The sequence below is a fragment of the Dermochelys coriacea genome, chromosome 9 (genome assembly GCF_009764565.3).
Source record: "Dermochelys coriacea isolate rDerCor1 chromosome 9, rDerCor1.pri.v4, whole genome shotgun sequence".
NCBI lineage: Eukaryota > Metazoa > Chordata > Testudines > Dermochelyidae > Dermochelys > Dermochelys coriacea.
In genome coordinates this window covers 86,469,256-86,491,646 of record NC_050076.1, presented here as the reverse complement: position 1 = coordinate 86,491,646, position 22,391 = coordinate 86,469,256, and the positions used below count along the sequence as shown (strand labels likewise).

Sequence of the window (22,391 nt, the reverse complement as noted above, 5' to 3'; positions counted from 1 at the left end):
CTCTAGTTGGTTCCTAGCATTAAGTAGGGCAATCCGTTTTACAGCCTATACCTACGGCCTCATGAGGCGACTTCAACAATCTGACAGTGTAGGGAGCAATCCCAGCAAAGGCCCCATTCCTGGCTGTGCCCCTTGTATCAAGGGCTGAGAATTTGTCTACATTAGAAATGTCTGCATCCATGTAGCTATACCAGTGTAAACCACCAGTGTAGATGCACTATACTGATGTAAAGTGGGGCTCGCAGCAGTGAGACTTACCTTGGTTTGAAACAGTGTCAGTTTCAAACTGGGGTAAACTGCAGAGATACTACACATCTGTGCTGGAGATTTACACTCGTGTAGCTACACTAGTGAGAAAATTCCTAATGTAGAAAAGTCCTGAGAGCAGAGTCATGATATAGCAACTAGCTGGAGAATCTCCCAGGAAGGGAAAATCCTCAGAAGGCAAAGTCTGCCAAGTTTAGGACTGTTCTGTGCCACTGGAAGATCCAGCTCTGAGTTTTTAAACTGGTTTTTTCTTCCATAATATAGTACTCTTTGGGCAAAGTCCAGTTCTCACTGAAGTTAATGGGAATATGATTGAGTCTATTGAGAAATTAGGTACTGGTAGTTAGTTGATCAAGTTCTCTCACCAGCCAATTTCCTACTTAACTGAGGAGGGAAGTAAAGAAATTGTATAAAATTTACTTTGAAAAGCAATTTCTCTATTATGCTAGCTGATAAATTATGTAATTTGACTTAGTTTCTAGAACTGCAGTTCTTGTTAAATTTCAGTTCGGAAATATTTTTCCTTTCTAAATCATTTAGCTGCCTTAAGTGGTACAAAAGGCATACAATTAAAACAAAACAAAAAAACGTATTTCTAAAAATCTGGGAAATTGTAATTTAGGAAAAAACAGATTTTTGTCTTACAAGCAGCAATCCATAATACAACTATATAATTAACAGATCAAAGATCATTAAAAAAGCTTCATGAGTAACAGTGAATCAGGATTTTTCTGCACATCAACCTACTTTTCTTTAACTTCCTTTATACAGAAAGATATGAGGGTAATCTGTACACTTTTCCTGTCAGCCCAATCCCACACAACAGTCCACCAACCTTGCACAACATTGAAGAATAGGCATCAAATTTGAAATTCACTGCATTACCTGCTCACATCAATGACTAATATTTTTGGATAACATTTTTTACTGCTACTCAAAGGCTACAAGGATTGATAGTAGTAAAACAGACTACAAGATTCACAGTCAGCTCATACAAATACCTAAAGATAAAAGGTACTTGGAGAAATAAGAACTTAAGATGGAACACGTTTCCATTATTTTAGATCACCACTGTATCACAGTAATGGCTGGGAAAACCATTTAGCATTATTATATTTTGTAAGTTTCAGAGTAGCAGCCGTGTTAGTCTGTATTCGCAAAAAGAAAAGGAGTACTTGTGGCACCTTAGAAACTAACAAATTTATTAGAGCATAAGCTTTCGTGAGCTACAGCTCACTTCATCGGATGCATTTGGTGGAAAAAACAGAGGAGAGATTTATATACACACACACAGAGAACATGAAACAATGGGTTTATCATACACACTGTAAGGAGAGTGATCACTTAAGATAAGCCATCACCAGCAGCAGGGGGGGGGAAGGAGGAAAACCTTTCATGGTGACAAGCAGGTAGGCTAATTCCAGCAGTTAACAAGAATATCAGAGGAACAGTGGGGGGTGGGGTGGGAGGGAGAAATACCATGGGGAAATAGTTTTACTTTGTGTAATGACTCATCCATTCCCACTCTCTATTCAAGCCTAAGTTAATTGTATCCAGTTTGCAAATTAATTCCAATTCAGCAGTCTCTCGTTGGAGTCTGTTTTTGAAGCTTTTTTGTTGAAGTATAGCCACTCTTAGGTCTGTGATCGAGTGACCAGAGAGATTGAAGTGTTCTCCAACTGGTTTTTGAATGTTATAATTCTTGACGTCTGATTTGTGTCCATTCATTCTTTTACGTAGAGACTGTCCAGTTTGGCCAATGTACATGGCAGAGGGGCATTGCTGGCACATGATGGCATATATCACATTGGTAGATGCGCAGGTGAACGAGCCTCTGATAGTGTGGCTGACGTGATTAGGCCCTATGATGGTATCCCCTGAATAGATATGTGGACAGAGTTGGCAACGGGCTTTGTTGCAAGGATAGGTTCCTGGGTTAGTGGTTCTGTTGTGTGGTGTGTGGTTGCTGGTGAGTATTTGCTTCAGATTGGGGGGCTGTCTGTAAGCAAGGACTGGTCTGTCTCCCAAGATCTGTGAGAGCGATGGCTCGTCCTTCAGGATAGGTTGTAGATCCTTGATGATGCATTGGAGGGGTTTTAGTTGGGGGCCGAAGGTGATGGCTAGTGGCGTTCTGTTGTTTTCTTTGTTGGGCCTGTTCTGTAGTAGGTGACTTCTGGGTACTCTTCTGGCTCTGTCAATCTGTTTCTTCACTTCACACAACAGAACCACTAACCCAGGAACCTATCCTTGAAACAAAGCCCGTTGCCAACTCTGTCCACATATCTATTCAGGGGATACCATCATAGGGTCTAATCACGTCAGCCACACTATCAGAGGCTCGTTCACCTGCGCATCTACCAATGTGATATATGCCATCATGTGCCAGCAATGCCCCTCTGCCATGTACATTGGCCAAACTGGACAGTCTCTACGTAAAAGAATGAATGGACACAAATCAGACGTCAAGAATTATAACATTCAAAAACCAGTTGGAGAACACTTCAATCTCTCTGGTCACTCGATCACAGACCTAAGAGTGGCTATACTTCAACAAAAAAGCTTCAAAAACAGACTCCAACGAGAGACTGCTGAATTGGAATTAATTTGCAAACTGGATACAATTAACTTAGGCTTGAATAGAGACTGGGAATGGATGAGTCATTACACAAAGTAAAACTATTTCCCCATGGTATTTCTCCCTCCCCCCCCACCCCCCACTGTTCCTCTGATATTCTTGTTAACTGCTGGAATTAGCCTACCTGCTTGTCACCATGAAAGGTTTTCCTCCTTCCCCCCCCTGCTGCTGGTGATGGCTTATCTTAAGTGATCACTCTCCTTACAGTGTGTATGATAAACCCATTGTTTCATGTTCTCTGTGTGTGTGTATATAAATCTCTCCTCTGTTTTTTCCACCAAATGCATCCGATGAAGTGAGCTGTAGCTCACGAAAGCTTATGCTCTAATAAATTTGTTAATCTCTAAGGTGCCACAAGTACTCCTTTTCTTTTTATATTTTGTAAGTATACAATAATGCATCATAAGATGTACTTTAATAATATGACAAGTTTAGCTTAAATAATTACTGAATAACATTGATTCAATCACGTACAAAAAGTTGGGAATGGAAAGGCAAAATGCATTAGTCCTTTTCTGCATAAAAGGGGACATTGTCCACAGAACAGTAGAGTTTACAGGGGAGGGGAAGATCTGTCCTGCTTATCCATCAGTGGCTGCATCTCTGATAAGTCCAATGTGTTTAGTAGCCTATTTTGTAAAAAGGTCTTCTCAGCATATGTCCCTGTCCACAACACTTGCGTGTTAAATCTATGGTAAGTGGAGACAAATTGCCTTTTTTGTACATAAGGAATTATTGGTATGTATCTTAGCAAGTATACATTAGTTAGAATCTAGTGACATATAGGAGAACCTTTCTATTATGTTGTAAATCTAGAATGTAACTGGACAAATGAAAGGCTGATGAAATTCCTAGAAGTGTCATAATAATGAATCTATAGACATCTCTGCACTGGAGAGAGTCTTCCCAAAAGTGAAATAAATACTACAGTGGAGCAGTCAACCTTTAAAATTGTTTAAACCGTTTCTCCTCATGGAATGCAACCGATGAAGTGAGCTATAGCCCACGAAAGCTTATGCTCAAATAAATTTGTTAGTCTCTAAGGTGCCACAAGTACTCCTTTTCTTTTTGTGAATACAGACTAACACGGCTGCTACTCTGAAACCTCTCCTCATGGTGCGATCACGTCTCTCTTTTAGGTGGAGATTCCCTCTAAATTAACATAAGTGGATATTCGCAAAAAGAAAAGGAGTACTTGTGGCACCTTAGAGACCAACAAATTTATTAGAGCATAAGCTTCTGTGAGCTACAGCTCACTTCATCGGATATATTTGGTGGAAAAAACAGAGGGGAGATTTATATACAAACACAGAGAACATGAAACAATGAATTTATCAAACACACTGTAAGGAGAGTGATCGCTTAAGATAAGCCATCACCAGCAGCGGGGGGAGGGGAAGGGGGGGAGGAAACCTTTCATGGTGACAAGCAAGGTAGGCTATTTCTAGCAGTTAACAAGAGTATCTGAGGAACAGTGGGGGGTGGGGTGGGGTGGGGTGGAGAAATAACATGGGGAAATAGTTTTACTTTGTGTAATGACTCATCCATTCCCAGTCTCTATTCAAGCCTAAGTTAATTGTATCCAGTTTGCAAACTAATTCCAATTCAGCAGTCTCTCGTTGGAGTCTGTTTTTGAAGCTTTTTTGTTGAAGGATAGCTACCCTCAGTCTGTAATCAAGTGACCGGAGAGACTGATGTGTTCTCCAACTGGTTTTTGAATGTTATAATTCTTGACGTCTGATTTGTGTCCATTCATTCTTTTACGTAGAGACTGTCCAGTTTGACCAATGTACATGGCAGAGGGGCATTGCTGGCACATGATGGCATATATCACATTGGTAGATGCGCAGGGGAACGAGCCTCTGATAGTGTGGCTGATGTGATTAGGCCCTATGATGCTGTCCCCTGAATAGATATGTGGACAGAGTTGGCAACGGGCTTTGTTGCAAGGATAGGTTCCTGGGTTGGTGGTTCTGTTGTGTGGTGTGTGGTTGCTGGCGAGTATTTGCTTCAGATTGGGGGGCTGTCTGTAAGCAAGGACTGGCCTGTCTCCCAGGATCTGTGAGAGTGATGGGTTGTCCTTCAGGATAGGTTGTAGATCCTTGATGATGCGTTGGAGAGGTTTTAGTTGTGGGCTGAAGGTGATGGCTAGTGGCGTTCTGTTATTTTCTTTGTTGGGCCTGTCCTGTAGTAGATGACTTCTGGGTAATCTTCTGGCTCTGTCAATCTGTTTCTTCACTTCAGCAGATGGGTATTGTAGTTGTAGGAATGCATGATAGAGATCTTGTAGGTGTCTGTCTCTGTCTGAGGGGTTGGAGCAAATGCGGTTATATCGTAGAGCTTGGCTGTAGACAATGGATCGTGTGGTATGATCTGGATGAAAGCTAGAGGCATGTAGGTAGGAATAGCGGTCAGTAGGTTTCCGATATAGGGTGGTGTTTATGTGACCATCGCTTATTAGCACCGTAGTGTCCAGGAAGTGGTTCTCTTGTGTGGACTGGTCCAGGTTGAGGTTGATGGTGGGATGGAAATTGTTGAAATCATGGTGGAATTCCTCAAGGGCTTCTTTTCCATGGGTCCAGATGATGAAGATGTCATCAATGTAGCGCAAGTAGAGTAGGGGCATTAGGAGACGAGAGGTGAGGAAGCGTTGCTCTAAGTCAGCCATAAAAATGTTGGCATACTGTGGGGCCATGTGGGTACCCATCGCAGTGCCGCTGATTTGAAGGTATACATTCTCCCCAAATGTGAAATAGTTATGGGTGAGGACAGTCACAAAGTTCAGCCACCAGGTTAGCCGTGACATTATCGGGGATACTGTTCCTGATGGCTTGTAGTCCATCTTTGTGTGGAATGTTGGTGTAGAGGGCTTCTACATCCATAGTGGCTAGGATGGTGTTTTTAGGAAGATCACCAATGGACTGTAGTTTCCTCAGGAAGTCAATGGTGTCTCGAAGATAGCTGGGAGTGCTGGTAACGTAGGGCCTGAAGAGGGAGTCTACATAGCCAGACAATCCTGCTGTCAGGGTGCCAATGCCTGAGATGATGGGGCGTCCAGGATTTCCAGGTTTATGGATCTTGGGTAGCAGATAGAATACCCCAGGTCGGGGTTCTAGGGGTGTGTCTGTGCGGATTTGTTCTTGTGCTTATTCAGGGAGTTTCTTGAGCAAATGCTGTAGTTTCTTTTGGTAACTCTCAGTGGGATCAGAGGGTAATGGCTTGTAGAAAGTAGTGTTGGAGAGCTGCCTAGTAGCCTCTTGTTCATACTCCGACCTATTAATGATGATGACAGCACCTCCTTTGTCAGACTTTTTGATTATGATGTCAGAGTTGTTTCTGAGGCTGTGGATGGCATTGTGTTCTGCATAGCTGAGGTTATGGGGCAAGCGATGCTGCTTTTCCACTATTTCAGCTCGTGCACGTCGGCGGAAGCACTCTATGTAGAAGTCCAGGCTGCTGTTTCGACCTTCAGGAGGAGTCCACCCAGAATCCTTCTTTTTGTAGTGTTGGTAGGAACAACAAAAAAGCTTCAAAAACAGACTCCAATGAGAGACTGCTGAATTGGAATTAATTTGCAAACTGGATACAATTAACTTAGGCTTGAATAGAGACTGGGAATGGATGAGTCATTACACAAAGTAAAAACTATTTCCCCATGTTATTTCTCCCCCCAACCCCACCCCCCACTGTTCCTCAGATATTCTTGTTAACTGCTGGAAATAGCCTACCTTGCTTGTCACCATGAAAGGTTTTCCTCCTCCCCCCCACCCGCTACTGGTGATGGCTTATCTTAAGTGATCACTCTCCTTACAGTGTGTATGATAAACCCATTGTTTCATGTTCTCTGTGTGTGTATATCAATCTCCCCTCTGCTTTTTCCACCAAATGCATCCGATGAAGTGAGCTGTAGCTCACAAAAGCTTATGCTCTAATAAATTTGTTAGTCTCTAAGGTGCCACAAGTACTCCTTTTCTTTTTGCGAATACAGACTAACACGGCTGCTACTCTGAAACCTGTCATAGGTGGATATTGTGTCAGATAATCCAGCTCTCTATTCTGGACTGCTCTTCCATCTGAACTAAAATTTCAGTCTGTATTTTTGATATCTCCTTGTGATGTCCAGACATCAATGAAGACTTAAAATGAATGGCCAAAATGGAGCTCCCTTTTCTACATCACAGTGGTCAACACCATCGTCCTCAATCACTCAAACCTATAATCTTGGCTCAATCTCTGACTCGGTCCTTTCTTTTGACCCGCACATACACATTGTTTCTAAATCCTGCAACTTCTTCCTATGCAATATCTCCAAGATCTGATCTTTCTCCTCCATTCATACTGCTAAAACTCTTGTCCAAGACCATTTCATCTCACACTTTGACTACTATAATCTTTTTTTCTCTCAACTCGCTATCTCTAATTTCATCCTCCTCAAGTCTGCTCAAAATGCTGTGCAATAACATTATCTTCCTGGCTCATCATTGACTGTCACTTCCCCGTACACATGTTTTTTTGACTCCCCTTTGTCCACCACATCAAGCACAAACTTCTTGTTCTTACTTTCAAAATGCTTTACAACTTTATCAAGCCTTTTCTCCAATTGCAAGGTTGACTCCTATCTTCACTCTGCCAGTAATGTCTGTCAAGGTTCCTTCCCCACTCTGAACTCTAGGGTACACATGTGGGGACCTGCATGAAAGACTCCTAAGCTTATTCTTACTAGCTTAGGTTAAAAACTTCCCCAAGGTACAAACTTTGCCTTGTCCTTGAACAGTATGCTGCCACCACCAAGCATTTTAAACAAAGAACAGGGAAAGAGACCACTTGGAGACGTCTTCCCCCAAAATATCCCCTCAAGCCCTACACCCCCTTTCTTGATAGAAGGGGAAGGCTTGATAAAAATCCTCACCAGTTTGTACAGGTGAACACAGACCCAAACCCTTCGATCTTAAGAACAACGAAAAATCAATCAGGTTCTTAAAAGAAGAATTTTAATTAAAGAAAAGGTAAGAGAATCATCTCTGTAAAATCAGGATGGTAAATACCTTACAGGGTAATCAGATTCAAAACACAGAGAATCCCTCTAGGCAAAACCTTAAGTTACAAAAAGATAAAAATAGGAATATACATTCCATTCAGCACAGCGTATTTTACCAGCCATTAAACAAAAGGAAACCTAATGCATTTCTAGCGAGATTACTTACTAAATTACAGAAGTTCTGAGTCTAAATTCCTGATCTGTCCTGACAAAAGCATCACACAGACAGACAGATCCTTTGTTTCCTCCCCCTCCCGATTTGAAAGCATCTTGTCTCCTCATTGGTCATTTTGGTCAGGTGCCAGCGAGGTTATCTTAGCTTCTTTACCCTTTACAGGTGAAAGGGTTCTGCCTCTGGCCAGGAGGTATCATGCAATTTTTGAAAGCTATACTCATACTGTTGGATACGGCAATTATGTGGGGTTCTATATTTATGGTCCAAGTGACTTACAGATTAAATTTGCTCAGTTTACAAAAACAGATTTCTAGCTGCTCGCCCTGCAAACTCAATTTATAATCTATAGGACAAACTGTTTGCCAGTGAAAGGATAACCACGTCTGATCGCTCTAGAACTATGAAAAGCCAGAAATTCTGGAATTTTACAACAATAATGGATTCTGTGCATCTAATTACAGTTCACTATAGAGCACTACTGCTGAAGAAGACTGCTAAAATTTTTTAAATCACTGGCCTGAAGTGCAACAATTTTCAGTAAGTGGAATGGATTTTCATTTGGCTTTCATCCAGTAATATTTTATGTTTTGGATCCAATTTTTGCAAAGCAAATGCAACAAAATTACGGAGACCCCAGATATTTGTCAACATTTTAAAGAGAACTGTCATTTTAATAAGTAACCATGTTTCTCAGTTTAGTATATCTTATTAATCTTTTGTACATTTTGGTTTTTTCATCTTTATTTAACCCATCTGCTTCATCACATTGTTAAAAGCTCTCCAAATTTTAGTTGTCTAAAAAAGTTCATATAAAAGCCATTAACCATCCCCAACAACAACATTTTAGCTTCTCTTGCTATCTAGTTAAAAAAAATTAGACTGCAAACTCAGCTTTTTAGCAAGAGCTATAAACAATAAAACAAACTGGCTTGGCATGGGTGCGAGCGAAGGACCACACTGTTCCCTTTGGGAAAAGATGTCATTCAGAAGTGCCTCATTGTGTCACTAAAACATGAGTAGTGTAGACAAAACCTAAATGTACAGGCTAAATTTTAACAACCCTCTCTCACACATTTTAGCATTGTTTGTAAGTATATCCATGAATTTTACATTTAATTATTTAGGGAAACTAACATCAACCAGAAAAAGTTTACACAAATTTAACTCTTACTATCCACCAAAAATAGTTGTTACTAAACGCAAACCCCGAAAGGGAAGTCATTACATTTACTGAATTCGCTAACACACTATTGAGTAGTTAGCCTCTATAGTAAAAAAATAATATTTGCACATTTTTATATCAATATTTCCTTAACATTTAGTTATTAACTGAAGTGATACTTTGTATATTTTTATCATTCTATATAAATAGAAAATACAAATAGATGGATGCATTATGAGCTGTGTGTGTTGCTTACAAAACTTAACATTCACAATTCCCATTAAACTGCTTATATCCACTTCACTTACAATTATAATCAAATCCTAAAACAAAAATATACTACTTTAAGTATTAATAACCACTTCCAATTCCTACTCTCTTCACATGTGATAAAAGGGTAGCTTCATGAAAACAGGAAGTGTGAACTCAGGTAACTAGCTGGCATAATAAACCAAATTTTAAGATGACAGAAAAAAATTATGAGATATTCATTCCCAACATAGTAAAAGTGTTACTTCACAAAAAGAAGGATTTCTCAGTTATCCTTCATGTTATCATAGTTAACCCAACTGTCTAGCTGGTGACTCATTTGTTGGATTCAAAAGTCAGATTTTCCAGGAAGTTTTTTCTCTATGTACAGTGTACTTTTTCCAGTTAATTTCTTTCCAGACCACAAAACAGTGACAACACTGTACACCATGAAGTTTCTATAATCACTAAGAAAAACTATCACATGCCATACAATTTATAAATAGCAATGAGTTTTATTCAACTTTTATTTTAATTCTTAGTTCAATTGTCACTATATTCTTTAGTTTAGGTTTCTTGAGGTACACCTAATATTATTTGTTTTATAGTAGTTCCAAAAGGTTTAAGTTCCATTCTGCAAGGTACTGTACAAACATAACAAAAGAGCTTTAAGAGCTTAGAAAATCAGTAGATTTTAGTGTTCAACTGACCATGTGAATCATCAGAACTAAAAATGAAAATTTTACACCACTGGAAACCTGGAATACCTCCACTTTCCAAATCTGTAAAAACATTCCTTTCTAGCCATAGTTGTTTGCAAGAAATTGAAATTAAAATCACATCGGGGGAAGCATGTTCCTAGTGGCTAGAGCACTAGACTGAAATTTGGAAGACCTGGGAGATTCCCAACTCTGCCATTGGCCTCCTGGATGAGCTTGGACAAGTCACTCTGTTCTTCAGTTTTCCCATCTGTAAAATGAGGATAGTGATCCTTAGCTCCTTGGTAAAGCACAGTGATGTACTAATGAAAAGTGTTATATACAAGCTAGGTATTATTCTGATTGGGTGTGGTGGCAAACTTCAATTTAACAAGCTTTTAGTGGCTATATCTCAAGAATTGCTATAATAGAACTAATGATGTACTCTGTCTGAAAGCTTGAAAATGCAGCCTTCAAACAGCACAATTGTTAAAATTTTATTCAAAGGAGCTCACAAGATTATTGATAATCAATATAACATGCTTTTATAGCACAGGAATTTTACTTTTGTTCGATATTTGTTACTAAATATTAACTTCATAAAACAGTTTCACAAAATTTGCTTCAAAAGCTAAAAGTCAATTTTAACAAATGAAAAAAAAGTCCAATATTTTCTCCATTTTACTGGACCAGCATAGCACCTCAAATGTGGAAACAGATCTGCTTATGGTGCAAGTGATCCCGTAAACCTTTACTAAGAGAATAATAATGTGTACTTCTGTCATGGTTAAAAGTTTTGCCAGACTATTGGAGATTTATACTGTAAATATTCAACAATATAGTACAGCAAAAATACTAAAAAATGTTTTAAAGTAGGCAACCCTTTTGCATTAACCTTGTGTTTCATTACCTGCTGGGGGGAGTGAAGAACCTTCTTGCAGACCAATCAACTTTTTCTAAACATTGCTCCAGAACCAGTGATCAAAAGCAAAAACCCTCAAAATCCAAACCCTGACTAACACAACAGCCTTTGGACACCATCATATATTTCAGATTTGTCATCCTGACAGACTTGATGGATCAGACTGATTACCTCTGCCTCATTACAGCCTTCAGCTATCCCACAACTTCCCAATGTTCAAGGGTGTCTCAACTAACATTTCAACTGCTACTAAGGCTCATGAACTTTCTGAGACTGCTTCAGTTTCAACTAGAACAGCTTTTCTTTCTCCCCAGTGAACTTGGATAAGTGCTTGTTCCTTCTCTTCTTGTGATCTGGCAGGCATATTTTAATTCTCAAAACAAATGAGGACAACAGTTGTGTTTCAACCTGTGTAATAGTATATACTGATCATTAGATTGTCTTTAATATGCTAATTAAGCTATATGTGAGGAAAGAAGTCAAACAGTAATTTGCAGGGTGGGCCAATAAGGCAGCTCCCCAGGTCATTACAGCCATTTAAGTATGAGTCACAGAACAGTACACTATCAAAGTAAGAGGACAAATAGCAGTAAAATTTTATCCCCTGCCTCCAAAAACAAAGATTTAATCAATTCTTTCACCAGTTTATTTATTACTCCAGTCCTCTTTTTAGTTGAAGCTCAGTTGATACTCTCCTATATCTGACCAAGATTGTTTTAAATAAAGATTAGACTGAAGATTTTTGTTATTTATTTTACTAGGGAGTGAACTGAAAGAACAAGTGGAAACAGGGGTCTACTGGGAACACAGGAGCTCCTGGAAATCCATAGATACCAAATTATGTCCAAAGAATACAACTACAATTTAGTCTTGCTTATCTCTTATCCAAATCCACACCTCTTTTTCCCCCACAAGTTAATTGACCCAAAATCAGGATGAGTCAAACCTACTAGGTCTTTTTAGAATAAGACAGAGAATTTACTCAGACAGTACTCAGAAAAGTGAACAAGGTGAACTGCACCTATTGCTGCATTCCAGTGAGCATAAGAAAATAAAATAAACAAATGGAGGCAATGTCCAGCAGACTTAGGAGTTCCTGGAAGGATTGGATAAGCTTTACAAGCTTTTGCTCCCACCCACCCACCCACAAGAGGAATAATGTGATTTCTACACCTTCAAATGCAAAATTAGGAAGATAGAGTTTGAAATAGTAGAGGCAATAGTAGAAGGGCAGTAACAAGGCACTAACCTAAGGCTCCAATTTAAGATGAAAGAGAAAAACAGAGATTCATTCAATATTGAATTAAAAAGTAACTTAGCCTCCTCAACAGGAATGGTTGGTTCATTTTCTAGCACGGTTCACACACCACTGAAGTTACTTGTTACAGTACATGCTCCAGATTCTCAGAACTAAATTTTTGGTGCCCTCATTCTGAGGCCACCATCTCTTGCTGATGGCTGCTCTAACAATTTTTCCTAAAATTCTTAGCTTTAGGAAAAAACAAATAAATATGCACATATACATGTCCAAATCATTGTAATTTATTTATGTAGGAGTTTTTTTTGCAGACTCAATAATAAAAATAATGTGGAGTTGTGTCTATTCTTTACTGGACCTAAACAGAATAGAAACAACAATAAGGTGCTTTGCACATTCTTGCCTTTTTTCTTGTTGCTTCTTTTGCTTTTTTCATTGCTTGGTTGTTGTTGTTTTTTTGTTGTTTTTTAAAGACTTGCTAGCTACTAAGTCTGCTGTGAAAAGTGACATTAACAAACATACAAATGTCACTTTTTACAGCACTTAGCCCTGGCAAGCCTGGGGACAAATTAAGCCCTGGATGGGGAGGTGGGGAGGGAGGCAGTGGGGGCCAGGGGTGATGGAGGATGGGTGAGCTCAGAGCCAGAGCCCACCACCCCATGCAGCCAGGGAACTGAGTCCAAAGCCCCATGTCCAAGGGATGGGGCCCAGGGGTGGAGTTCAAAGCCCTGTGGCTGTAGCCTTCCCCCCACCACCATGCTGAAGCCTGACCCCATCCCCACCCGTCCCAGGAAAGCGGGGAACTTACTCTCCACCTGCTTCTCCATCTTGTGTCTCCAGAGGTGGGCAGGGCCCAATCACTGCTGGCAGCCCCAAGGGAGAGGCCACTGCTCTTCCCCTCCAGGAGGCTCTGGCGGCAAGAAAAGCCCCTGTTAGCTGCATGTGGCCACCATGGCTACATTTGGGAGAAAGAGGAAATCTGATTGGGAGCAACAATTAAAGGTACCGGTGGGGAAAAATGTGTGTCTGAAAACTAGCTGCAACCAAGGATTCAGAATCTGCAGTAGCAGTATCAGAATATGATATTTAACAAAAATGTTATATATCACAGTGTCAAAAGAGTTATTTTTCTTAATTCAGCTTTTTTCGTGCTAAGTTACAAGTAAAAATGAAACTGAATTTTGGTCAAAGATATCATAGTTAATTCACTCCTACATGATAAACAGTGAGAGAAAAATCTGTTCTCAAGTGTAGGTGAATGAACTATTGAAAGCAGAAGTGATCCTGTGTATTTTTAAGCATTGCAGCAAGTCACCACGTTGTTAAAATATGTTACCACAAAATTAAAATGTTTCTCGAAGTATTATTATCCCTACCATGCTGACTTCAAAGATCCAGGGTATTTGTCAATGTGAAGACTTATTACAGTAGGTTATTTAAAAAGTTATTTTTAATGGTCTTATGCCTGAACTACTCTGCCAATATAAAACTGCCTCAGTTTGAAGAGAATTTTAAAAAGCCACAAGCCTCAAATCCAAAAAGGGCAGTAACTGGTCAAGTAACTGAAAAATTTTAATTTATTATTAACTACTAAAAGATAGTTAAATAAAACTCCCGATTTGTGAATTTTTCAGAATGACCAATATACATTTCCCATCATGTTTTCATATTTTAGATTTATAAGATACCATGAAAGAAATTAGAGTAAGTTCTATTTTACAGCCTTTAGCCTCCCTTCTAAATCTAGACACTTGCATTTTAAAAGATCTTTTATTTCAAAGGCTCCACACCAGTTAGCATAAAAATGTTACGTAAAACATGATACAAGAGTGGGAGGGGAAAAGGTGGGGTGATATTAAGCTGTATATCATATTTTCTCTGAACAGAGTAATATTTTACCTTGAAGAAACATACTTGAACTATATAGGAAACAATTATATAGTTTATTATAACCCGATTCTCATTATCCACCTCAATTCTACAAGGTGCAATAATAAGGTATACGTTAACAGAACGCTGTTTGAAGTAGCTTTAGAGTTCTGCATTCAAGGACAAAATTCCATGACTCAGATTCATGTAATCAAAACCGCAAAATGCTTGCCTCTTAATATCATAAGACAATTTCAAAAAGAGGAAGCCGTTTTGTTCAATAAATTCCTAAAAATGTAAACATTAGAAATCAAAACACTATATTATTTTTAGTACTATATAGTCTCACCACCTTAGAACCCAATTTTGCTTAGGCCTAAAAAGCTTCAAGGCAGACCAGTTTTCTTTTTCCATCTATTTAGGGTTAACATCCTGCCCCTCCTCTTTCCATTTCATGAATGGGGAAATATGAAGGGTTGTTTCACATCACTAAACCGGATGAAATTTAGGAAGCAGAACTTGGAATCAGTAGTGCATGAGGAAGCACACTCCCTCTCATATAAGAGCTGCAGTTAAAACTATATACCTTAGCTAGATTGTATCTTTACATTTGTTAAATAATCATAATCATTAAACATACTAAACCATTTATAAGACAAATATTTCATTATACACAGGAGTCACCTTAAAAGTGGATTGATTTTTTTTTCCCAGGCAAACACAATGAGTTAGGAGTAGGATTTAAGAAGGGTGTCAGGGGAGGACAGAATGGGAGAGAATGTAAAGCTCAGCCAAAAGTTTGCAAGTGTAGTAAACACATTTATTTGTTACAGAGACAAATCACACTCCTGGTCAGACTTGAGAGGCAGAAATCTTCCTTGTCCAAAATAAAATTTTAACTTTGTTTATAATCCTGTCACAAAATCCATCACTTTGCAGAGAGAAACACTATGCTTTCTTATTCAATATTAAAATCAAAACCTTACCATAACAGAACACGGCAAAGTTCTGTTTAGTGAGTAGGGACTTTATTAATGATCTGTGAAAAAATTAAACCATTTTTGTAAGTCATATTCTTGTTATGGTCCAGATATACACTCTGGATGTGCTGAATGAATGTTAAGACCCCATATCTAACATGGATCAGCAATTTGTAAGTGATGTAGAAATAGATGTAGGAAATTTATCTGAACTAAAATAAGTAAATTATTGTATTATACATTAGTTTGTTCACCACTGAGTCTGTCTGAAGGTCACCCATAAATGAACACACCATCCACCTCACTCCTTTATGTACCATAATTATATTATGCTGCTTTTAGGAGGAAACTGGCTTTTGGACCTTGTTTTGAAGGAGTATATATTTTTAATAGTTAAAGGGCCACCATCAACTTGAAATCTAGCAATATCATGTACTACGCTTGCCTGAGCTGCCTGCAAAGTTTTATGAACACAATCTCTTCTGTTTTTAAAAGCTTTTGCCACTATATGAAAGACTTACATAACAATCCAACTGAATGTACAAGAGAAACACTGAAACCAACTGTATGCAAAGTGCTGTCAAATGCATAAAATAAACAAAGTGGGAGGCAGAAAGGGGGAAGGGATTACAGAAAAAAAACCTTCCAATCACAGTAATTTTAGATATTTTCTGTAATACCAATAAATAAAATGTTTCAGACAGAAGTGCAACTTTTTAGAATCCCATTATATTTGTTTATATGCAAGATTAATAACATGGCCAGAATTGGCTCCTCTAATCTTTCTCCCACTATGTGGGAAATTATACTTTACTGAATATAATTACAACATAAGTTTTAAAGTCCTGTAAGGATGCTAAGATCAGTAGGAGTTTTCATCAAATTGGCTGTATCAACCAAAATTCCTTTGATTTTGTGGGCAGATCTTTTGAAGTTGGAGGCCTTCAGCACTTCAGAAAAAAAAAAAAAGCTTTTTTTTTTCCTTTTTTCTTTTTTTACACTGGCAACTTTCAGAGTCTTCTATATTTGATCCCAACCAAGAAAACAAAGCAAACAAGGCAAACCACACATTTCTGAGAAGCCCCAAGTAGTGACTGCCAGACTTCAAATGGTATGCTATCTGAGTCAGACTTATAGCTTCCAGTATTAAAGGCTCTCAAATTTTAAATTCATATACAATATCTTACAACTAAACTTAAAACACATGTACAGACTTTAAGGTGAAGACAGAAAATAGATTTATTCAACATTACATAGTCCTTTACTGTAATTAGACATACGAAGGTTGCTTTGCATTCCCAAGCAGTGATAAGTACCTGTATAGGATAGCTATTAACACCCTTTCCCCTGTTTTTTCTTTTTCTCTCCTCACTGTTTACAAGAATGGACAAAATACCACTGTTCAGCTATGACTAAATATTTCATCTTAGCAGTCATAAGTTACAGACTACAAATACCACTTTTGCAAAGAAAGAGATAAAGATATTGCTGTTTGCCATCTACTGTTTCCTTCCCTGCGCTGGAGAAGATAATCAGAAATGGACTATCATCAGGGGCTAGAGGAGAATAGGATATACACCTCAAAATATGGATTGTGCTGCTAAAGTAAAGTCTTGAAGTTCTAGGATTTAAGAAATACAGCATGTGGTGGGACATAAATACTAACAGACACTTCATGAGATTGAGGGTGTGGATGGAACCACAATAAGAGATCCAGCTGAGGAACTACCATTTCCTACTGGCTCCAGAACTGTAGAGAGCTTAATATTTCTCTTCTTATCCCTCATCTGCGTAAGGGTAATCAGACAGGAGTTGTCATTTCTCCAAGAGTTGTTTTTGTTTTTAATTTATACATTAGAGATAAATACAATTGATACTTTGATTACCTTAAACTGGTTAGGATTCAAATCAGGAAAACCTGGCCACCCAGCTTTGAAGTTTGCATTCTATTTCCCGATCCTGGGTACAGACTTCAAAACCTGCTGATTGCTCCTATTACATACAATTATCTGGCTTCCCAGAGACTGAATGCCTCAGGAGCTCCTCAGGAAGAGATACAGGAGCGTAGGGATTTATGGGCCTGCCAACCCCTCAGATCCTGCTGGAAACTCATACCTAAGAGAATGGAGTTGGAGGGTAGGGATATCAAGGAACAGAATTACTAAACTTTGCAGGAACTTAGCTTCTTGACATCCTGCTTTCCACAAACTTCTTTTTCAAACCCTCAGAAGATGGATTCTCAGCAGGATAGAGAGATATCAAGAACAGAAATCTCAGGAGAGACAAATTTCTGGGCAACCTAGAGGTCTGGTTAACCGAGGTTCAGAACATAGAGGTTTGACTGTTCTTGAAAAGAGTAGATACCCACATACCATCCATATAAGAACATACAGTTCATTTTTCTTTTTACTTTATTCAAGTACTGTATTTGAAATCCTACTTGGATTTTTAAACCCAATGTAGTGGGTTTTGATCTTTTCCATTTCATTACCCCATGTTACAACAGAAGAAAATTTGGGATCCCTCCTGTCATAACCAAGAGTAGGGTGATCATGACCCTAGATTGAGAAGCTGTGATTTAGAGCATGATTAAGGTTTTATCAAGTTAAAATATTTTATACAGTCCAGCTTGAAGGCAGTTAGACAATACGTTGACCTGCCAAGCAAAACATAACATTTAAGAGTGGGCTAGATAATGTTAAGCTCTTCAGGCCAGAGACTGACTTTTGCATTTCTTCTATGCCTAGCACGCTGTGGTGCTGTTACCAGAAACAACTTAAAATACAACACAGAAATTTACAGTAATATGTCCCCATTTTAAAATATAACTCAATTGAACACTATGTTTGTGTCAATTGTGACACTGAATTCCTGTACTAAAACGTTTCATATGAAAACATTTTTAAAGTTACAAACCTTTTCTTGCAGAGTTACACTTCAAATCATCAGATCTGGTGAAATCTATGCTTACATAAGCTCCACTGTCCAAATTCGAAGTACCATTTTGGAGATGGCAAGTTGGTGTATTAGTGCTTGCCTCACAGTTCATAGAATCATCACGTAAATTCAAAGCTATGTAGTTTAAGCCATTCTGAAATCCAGTTGAAGTATCCCTGGACATCTTGCTTTCGTGACCATCAGAAATGTTTTCGTCAGGTTTCAACCAAACATTGTCAAATGAGGCAGAGCTGTGTCTTTTGCTACTATCCGTAAAGAAAGAAGAGGAAGTAGTCACAGCCCCAGCAGAAGAGAATGTTTCAGAACTATGCCTTCTTCGGCCTTGTGGGTCAGCTCGAATCACCTTAGGTCCCATGGGAGGATCAGAGCTAGGAACAGAGAAGCTACCGCTACCTGAATATCTGTCAACAACGCACAGTCGATTTACAATGGAAGAAGGACTATCAATCTTTATACCATTGCTGGATTCTGCGGTAAAAGGCCCAAGTGGTGTCGTTGCCATGTTGAAAGTCATCTCTGTGTAATCATCAGCCCTACTACTTGTACTGCTAACACAAGCAGTATCAAATGAAAGTCTAGCATAATCATTTGGCTGGTTTCTGGGGATACTGGAACTTGCATAAATTGAAATATCTGTTAAAGAATTTGACAGTTCCTTTGCTACTTTTGGTGACTGCACATCAAGGTCAACACTCATGTAATCAGAAAGTGGTGACTGTCTGTGGTCACTACTCGATCCTAGAGATGATGGAGATCCTTCTGCAGATAAAGAATATGGTGTATTACTTGCTTTTTCACTGAAATCAATATTTATGTATTCACCGGGGCTAGCAGGCTCAGGTGGAGCTGTTCGATCATACATTCTTGGTATAGTATTACTTCCTCTTGTACCTAGGGGAAGTCTTGTAGGCCTGGTAGCCCTGTTCTGTGCAAGGCCTTCATCTGACACTTTCACAACTGATGATTTAGAAATGCCATTAGCTAACGGTTCACTGTTGACACATTTGACATTTTCATGTTCACCATATAACAGTTTTCCAGGTGAGGACATTGGAACATATTCATTATGATCTCCATTTTGTCCTGATAACGTCTTAAAGCTTCGTGGCAGAGAGAAATATGAACTGATGCCTTTGGAAACAGGGTTGATATGAACACAATTTGAATCACTGGGCTGTTTTGGAACTGCTGAATTACCAGGTGACATATCCATATACTCATTTGTCACCTTTTCATTACCCCCTTTAGAAATAAATCCAGCCAATGGACTTCGTACAGGTGAAGAACTAGCCCTGGGAAACATCATCATATATCCTCTGGAGTCCACCTGAGATGACGACCAAGAATTACTAATCTGTTTTGGGACAGACACACTTTTAGGAGTCATTGGCAAATAATCATTGTTGTTTGTGAGTGAAGATGCAACTCCTGGCATCATTGGCATGTATCCATCATCCCTGGCTTTACTTCTGCTTTGGTTACATACAGAATCAAGGGTAGCATCACTGTAGTCAGGTTCATAGTTTTCTTTTAATTTTGGTGATTCTGAACAAGGTAACTGTCTGTGCCTTCCTGCAGAATCTTCATCTAAAGAAGCCGTGGTTTGTGTTGTTTTCTGCTGCACTGTTGCAGAAGTTGGTTTAGTCAGAGAATAAGTTCTTTTTCTGAAGCATTTTTCAGCTTCCATATAATCATCCCTTGAGCTATCATCTGTTTGCTGTTTATTCATGGACATGTATTCACTTAAACAATTCTCTTCTCTGATAGGTGGTGTGTTTCCCAAGGAATCTGGAGTATTACTTCTGACACGAAAGTACCTGAAATCCCCAGGGCTAGAGCCATATTCATCAGAAGAAATAAAGCCCCCATCACTTGGGGACCCACAGACAGATGAACTGGAAGGCCTGGTTAGCGTGTCTGAGGCAGAGCCATGGCCACTACTGGAAGAAACACTAATGGGGCTGGTGGTGGAGGGGAAATGAGACACTGGCAGGGAGGCAGACCTGGTATGATAAGAAGAGGTGAAAGCTGCTCTGACATACCTTCCACTCCCTTCTTGCCGGCCCAAGTTCATCCTTGCAGTGTTCAAATGGATCAGACTTCCAGTCACTGATCTGAAAGGTCTGGTCATTGTCCCTTCCCCTTCACTAGATGTTCTGAAGCGGTATGAACTGCTACTCTTGGTGGTGGGCGGAGTCCCCCCAGTAACACACTCAGTTCTGGATCTTCTCTGCAAGCCAGTCTGGCTAGGAGGCAGGTTGCCCAGATGCCTCCTAGTGGTGATAAAGGAGATAGGATTGGTACCACTGCCACCACCAGATGACTGGCTCTTGCTGCGGGGCCTGAATTCTGTGAAGGCCTTAAGAGCTTTCATGGTCTCTAGGAAGGTCTCATGCATATTCTGGGCAACTACTGAATCATCCACTTGCATCCACAGTTCACCAGGCCCAATAGAAGCAGATCTGCCCACCTCAATAAAGAAGAAGTTCTCCGAGTGCCCACAGCGGCGGATGTTCATTAGCTGCAAGTGGACAGCAGGTACCTCTGAATTCAGCTTGACTAGGTAGATAGCCTTGCTAGATAGGCACAACCTGTACACCCCAGTCAGGTTCTTTGTCTGCCCCAGTCCCTTGGGCTTCACATTAACCTGCCACACCTCCTTGTATATGGTGCCTGGTCTAAGTGCAGCTCCATAATGCTCATCATCTTCATCCATCTGCTGATCTGTCTGGTCCTCCTGTTCTAAGAACCCCCTCTTGCTCTGGTTCATGAGCTCACTGATGGCCTGGTACCAGGCCTCCTGCTCCACCTCATTCTCAGCCAACATGGCAAAGTATTCATCCTTGGTATAAAGGGCAATGATGTACTTATGCTTGGCATCTGCCCTCCGGCTGACTGTGAAGCACTGATACAGGGGGATCACTCGCTTGGGAGGGGGGCAGCAGAGGATGGCAGACCCACTAGCAGCTGCTGCTGCCCTCAGGCTGCTCTTGAACTTCTTCTCACTGTCATAGTATTCAAGCCTCGCTGAGGCCAGGTGGCTCTCGGCCCGCAACACAAAGTAGCGCTTGTGGCCATGCTTCTGCTTCCTCAAGTAGCCACATTTCCTCACATCATCCCCCGCAGGAGCCACGGAGGGAGCAGCTGGCAGAGGAGCTCCTCGTGCTGGGGCGGCTGGCTGGCCACCTCGCCCACCAGAGAGGGCTCCTCGCCCTGTGGGAGCCGCAGCAGCGGGCACCTCCTCCTCCTGCACCAGGCACAAGGAGGCGCTGGGCGATCTTTTCAGCAGCAGCAGCAGGTGGTGGGGCTGAGTGGGCGGGTAGGGGCCGCTCTCGCCCAGCTCCTGCTGCTCCTCAGCCGTAGTAGCAGTCCTAGGCACTCCAGCCCCGTGGCAGGGAGCGACCCCTCCTCCAACGCTCCGGCTGCCCAGCTCCGCCTCGGCGCCCCTGACCGCGGTGCTGCCACCTCCTCCGCCCGGGCCATTCATCCCACTCGCCATCTTAGGGGCCAGAGAGCTGGGGTAGGGGGGAATCCGCCCTCACAAGGGAAGCGTCCTCCAAGCCCGGCTGGACATGAGGCGCCGGAGGGCTCCGCTCCGCACACGAGCTCGCCAGTGACTGCAACGCTTGCCCCTCGCTCACCCGCTCCCGGCCGGTCGCAACGCGCCGGGCTCTGCTACTTTCACTCACACAAGCTGCCTCAGCGGCACCACGGCGAAAACATCACGTGACGCTGCAAGGGAGGGGGAGGACGAGTACAGGGGACGGGGCGGGGCTTCAACCAGCCGCGGGCGGGGTCATCTGTATCCCAGCGTGTAGAGTGAGGGTGAGAATGGGGAGCCGAACGGCCTCTCCCTGGAGTGAGAGAGGAATAAACCAATAAGAAACGGAGACAGCTTCTAGGTGGCCCAATCAGGAATCGGGAAAGGTGGAGGGTCTGTGGGCGTCCGAAAGAGGAGAGGTTCTGATGGATCGGCAGCGCTTTGGACCAATGAAAGTCGACAACAGCCTCTGCCTGTCGGTGACGTGGGGAGAAGAGGGGGGTCAAAAGTTAGGCGGAGCTTAAGGTGACTGGCAGATGGATGGACAACTTGTGTATTGTCCAATCAGCGCTTCACACACAGAGATACGGGAGACGGAGGCGGGATTTGGCGTGTATGTGGAAGAGTGAGTACAACGAG

The 22,391-nt window shown here is 40.9% G+C and overlaps 1 protein-coding gene across 2 annotated transcripts in view; it reads right to left on the bottom strand.

Annotated features, from left to right (window-relative positions):
- Window positions 1-22,079, bottom strand: part of IRS4 (insulin receptor substrate 4) — a 35,999-nt gene extending 13,920 nt beyond the window's left edge. Inside the window, exons 1-2 of one of the 2 annotated variants that reach the window (XR_006274498.1) lie at window positions 18,170-21,959; window positions 13,213-13,350 (exon numbers count right to left, since the gene is read on the bottom strand). Coding sequence is in view for 1 of the 2 variants with exons in the window: in XM_038416302.2 (XP_038272230.1) it covers window positions 18,170-21,710 (3,541 nt within the window). In the remaining variant the exon portion in view is untranslated. Of the gene's footprint in view, window positions 1-13,212; window positions 13,351-18,169 lie in introns of both variants that reach the window. The other variant, XM_038416302.2, reaches the window with a different exon arrangement.
- Between the last annotated feature and the right edge of the window lie 312 nt (window positions 22,080-22,391).